This window comes from Henckelia pumila, chromosome 1 (assembly GCF_033568475.1).
Source record: "Henckelia pumila isolate YLH828 chromosome 1, ASM3356847v2, whole genome shotgun sequence".
In the NCBI taxonomy this organism is placed as follows: Eukaryota; Viridiplantae; Streptophyta; class Magnoliopsida; order Lamiales; family Gesneriaceae; genus Henckelia; species Henckelia pumila.
Genome location: NC_133120.1, coordinates 166598134 through 166602332, shown reverse-complemented (window position 1 = coordinate 166602332; position 4199 = coordinate 166598134). Strand labels below are relative to the sequence as shown.

The following is a 4199-nucleotide window of genomic DNA, read 5'->3' as shown; positions in this document are numbered from 1 at the left end:
CTTACTGCTATAGGTTCGTTAAGATCAAGAAATGTACCTGACTTGTTTGAGGGTGCTACCATCGAGTCATCTTCTTGGCTTTGACTAGGTGTCACAATCTCTTGATTAACTTTGGGATTTTTCCTTCGTGAATAGACAATATCCCACTGTCATTGAACTTCCCTTGTTTCCAACATTTTTTGATCACTAATTTCATTGATTTTCGGGCTAACTTGAACAAGATCAGAAACACATGGACTTGACTAGGATTGGAAACACCTTGAATTGGTTGACTGGGAACAGAAACACTGACCGGATTAGGATTGGAAATATTTGTGGTATCCAAACTAACACCAAGTATAGTTAGAGTATCCCAAGAGTGACGAGCTTCATCCCCCCCCCCCCCCCCCCTTGAAGCGAAAAATAAGAGGTGTCCTCAAAAAAAGAAACATCACAACTCACATGTTTTTTTCGTGTATGCGCAGTAACAACGATAACCCTTTTGAGTAGGTGAATACCCGACAAATACTGTTTTTTTTAGCTCGAGGATCAAATTTTCCACGTTTATGAGCATGGATATGCACAAAGGAAGTGCACCCAAAGGTTTTTAGAGGCAGATTATCCGAGCTGGAAACTTGGGGGTATTTTTTTTTCAGAAGGGACAAAGGTGTGACAAAATTAATGGGATGGCTAGGTAGTCGATTTATGAGATATGCAGCGGTAAGAATCGCATCTCCCCAGAGGTATTTGGGAACATTCATAGTAAACATGAGAGCTCGGGCTACTTCTAACAAATGACGGTTTTATCTTTCGGAGACTCCGTTTTGTTGTGGGGTCTCAACACATGAACTTTGGTGAAGGATCCCATTTTCCAACAAATAATCACCTAGAATGGTATTGAAATATTCTTTACCATTATCGATTCTAAGAATTTGGATGTTGGTGTGAAATTGTGTTTGAATCATTTTGTGAAAGGCTTTGAATGTATTGCTTGTTTCAGATTTGTCAGTGATAAGGTAAACCCATGAAACACGAGTGTGATCATCAATGAATGAAACAAATCATCGTTTTCCATGAGATGTTGTGACCGGTGAAGGTCCCCAAATGTCACTGTGTATCAAAGAGAATGGGGTAGATGGTTTATACTGTTTTGGAGGAAAAAATATGCGAGTATGTTTAGCTAACTGGCATGCTTCACACTGAAAAAGCAAGGAGTTTTTATTATGAAATAAAGGTGGAAACAACGGTCTTAAATATGACAAACTAGGATGACCAAGGCGATAATGCCAAGTCATTATTTCCCTATCACTAGAAACAGAATTCAAAACAACACGAGACAACATATGTTGATGAGCATTCAGATGGGTATCCTCAAAGTAATAAAGACCTTCGTGAAGCCTAGCATTGCCAATCGTCTTCCCCGATGGTAGGTCCTGAAATTGACACGACAAAGGCAGAAATTTAGCAACACAATGATTATCGAGGGTTAATTTACTGACTGAAATCAGATTGCATTTGAGTGCAGGTACATGAAAGATAGATTTCAAAGTGAGGTGCTGAGATAATTTGATGTTACCAATTCCAGCAACTACGATTAATGAACCATCAGCGATTCTAACAGTGGTTCGAAGAGAACAAGGATAATAAGAGCAGAAAAAACTTTGATCAGCTGTCATATGGTCTGACGCCCCGGAATCAATGATCCCAGGGGTTGTCGAATATTGAAAAAAAATGATATGGGATTACCAGATTGCGTCATAGAGCAGGAGCCAATGTTGGGGCTGGAAGGAGCATTGAGACATGACTGGTTTATGAGCTTGCAGTATTGTTCAATTTGTTCAATCTGCTCTTTCGTGAATGGAACATAAATACCAGAGGCGACAACGTTTTCTTGGCTAGATTGAGCATGATATCCACGTCCTTCATTCTTTTTATGTGGCTGCCAATTTGCCGGCTTCCCATAGATTTCCCAACATTTATCTTTGGTGTGGCCCGGTCGATTGCAATGTTCACACCAAGGGCGCCTATTTTGACGATGCCCGGTTGAGGTTATTTTGTTTGAGACCAAAGCTGAAACTTCTGGGGCAATTATCTCATCAGTAAGCATAACCTTGCGACGAGCTTCTTCTCATCGAACATCAGCAAAAGCTTCCTCGGTAGAAGGGAATGGATCACGTGCAACAACACGTCCTCGCACCTCGTCCAGATTACGATTGAGGCCTGCCAAAAAATCAAAGACACGTTCCTTTTCGATGTTGTGGCTTGCCTTGATACTACATGTTGCGCACATCGGATTTTCGTCAAGGAATAAGTCAAGTTCCTGCCAAAGATCTTGAAGATCAGAAAAATACTGGGTTACTGACTTTGAACCCTGTTTCAATTCTTTGAGCTTCGACCGCAGCTCGAATATTTGGGAAGCATTGCCCAGATCAGAATACATATTTCGGGCAGCGTCCCACACCTCCTTGGCTGTCTTGAACCAGAGATAACGCCGACTAATGTGGGGCTCCATCGAATTAATAAGCCATGCTAGGACAATGGAGTTCTCGACCAACCAGGTTGAACATGCTGCTGGATCCTTAGAGTCAGGCGAAGGAAGTTCACCCGTGAGATAGCCTAATTTTCCTCTTCCACAGATGACGATCTTTACGGACTGTGCCCACTGTAGGTAGTTTCGACCATCCAATTTATGGGTTGTGATGTGAAGTGAGGAAGCATCGCTGCTGGAGAGGGGAGCGATGGGGACAGATTTGGTTGAGTCAGACATATTGAACGTTGAGTTCTCAGTCTCTGATGCCATATAGAATAAGATGAGGAGAAAATAATCTCTTGATTTTATTAATGAAACAAGACAATCAATTTATAATTACACTAGAGAGCTAAATAAAGAAAGAAAATTATAGTGCTAAAATAACTTATTCTAATTGATTCTATTATATTCTATCAAATATCTCTAATTGATTATGTTCAATAATTTACAATAAATAGAAGATATTTAGATATTTTCTACAGGTTGAAACCCAATGTAATCACCTATGTCACCATAATATCCGGGCTTGCCAAGGCTGTGAATATTATGGAAGCTGACAAACTCTTCGAAAGGTTCAAAGAAAATGGAGGCGTACCTGATTCTGCCTGCTATAATACGATGATAGAAGGGTTAAGTGTATCAAATAGGGCGACGGAAGCATATCATCTATTTGAGGAAACTAGGCTGAAGGGTTGTAAAATTTATACCAAAACTTGTGTGATTCTTTAGGACGCATTGCATAAAGCTGAATGTCTTGAGCAGGCGGCAATTGTGGGTGAAAGGAATATTTTATTTCTTAAAATCATCCTAGTTTGAAAAAGATTTTATTTAATATCTTTTGTCTTTCTTGGACATGAAGTTATTTATTTCTTTGAATAACTTGTTTTAAGTTTTAAATAAAGTTATCAGAATATTATTATCATATTTCTATTGATTTAAATTCCTTTTTGTGTAGATTTGTCTTGATCAAGATCTAGAGTCCTACGCTTACAAGGAAACATTCTAAAGGAGGATTCTTGGTCTATTTATTGAAGATTTGCGTGCACAAGGAAGGGACCGAAAAAATAGAGAGACCGATACATAGACTGAGAGAGTTTTCAGAAAGCTTCAAGATACGTACGTTGAGTAAGATCTGCTGAAGCTTGTACCGGTTGTGATTGCTTGAATCCGTGAAGAACATTCAAAGATTGTTGATCGAAGAAGTGTGCTACTCACGTGTTTTGGCTTCAAGAGTTTCTCTTCTTAATATGTTTTCCATTATTCTATTTCATATAAAATGTTTTTAGGAGAAACTTTATTGTTTATTTTCTCACTTGTTTTTCGAAATTGATTTTACAATAGTAACTAGTTTTAGGGTTTGTAAAACTCTTTAAAAGGTTTCTAGTGAATTTTTGCCCTGAGGCGCTGCAAGATTATTTTATACTCTTGCTTAATTCATTTGAGTCTATTTATTTGGTTGCTTGTTTATTTTATACACGATTAAATTATATTCCGCTGCAAATTACTCAAGGTGTTATTGTAGGTGTTGTCAACACCTTGTGACAACACCTCAAACTGTTTATGTGCAACCATTATTTCCTTACAAGTGGCATCAGAGCCATATTCTTGATACACTAAGAACTGATCTTGGTTGCTTATTTTATTACAGGAAATAAGATGGACTCATCATCTGTTTCGAATTTGTTTCTCA

The 4199-nt window shown here is 38.5% G+C and overlaps 1 protein-coding gene across 1 annotated transcript; it reads right to left on the bottom strand.

Annotated features, from left to right (window-relative positions):
- Positions 1–2107: 2107 nt before the first annotated feature.
- Positions 2108–2779, bottom strand: LOC140874397 (uncharacterized). Its single transcript, XM_073277686.1, has one exon. It carries the CDS (start codon positions 2777–2779, stop codon positions 2108–2110), a length of 672 nt encoding a protein of 223 aa, XP_073133787.1.
- Between the last annotated feature and the right edge of the window lie 1420 nt (positions 2780–4199).

What these genes read in the sequence shown, in the direction of transcription:
- LOC140874397 (XM_073277686.1), bottom strand. Translation starts at nt 2,779, where the DNA reads ATGGCATCAGAGACTGAGAACTCAACGTTCAATATGTCTGACTCAACC.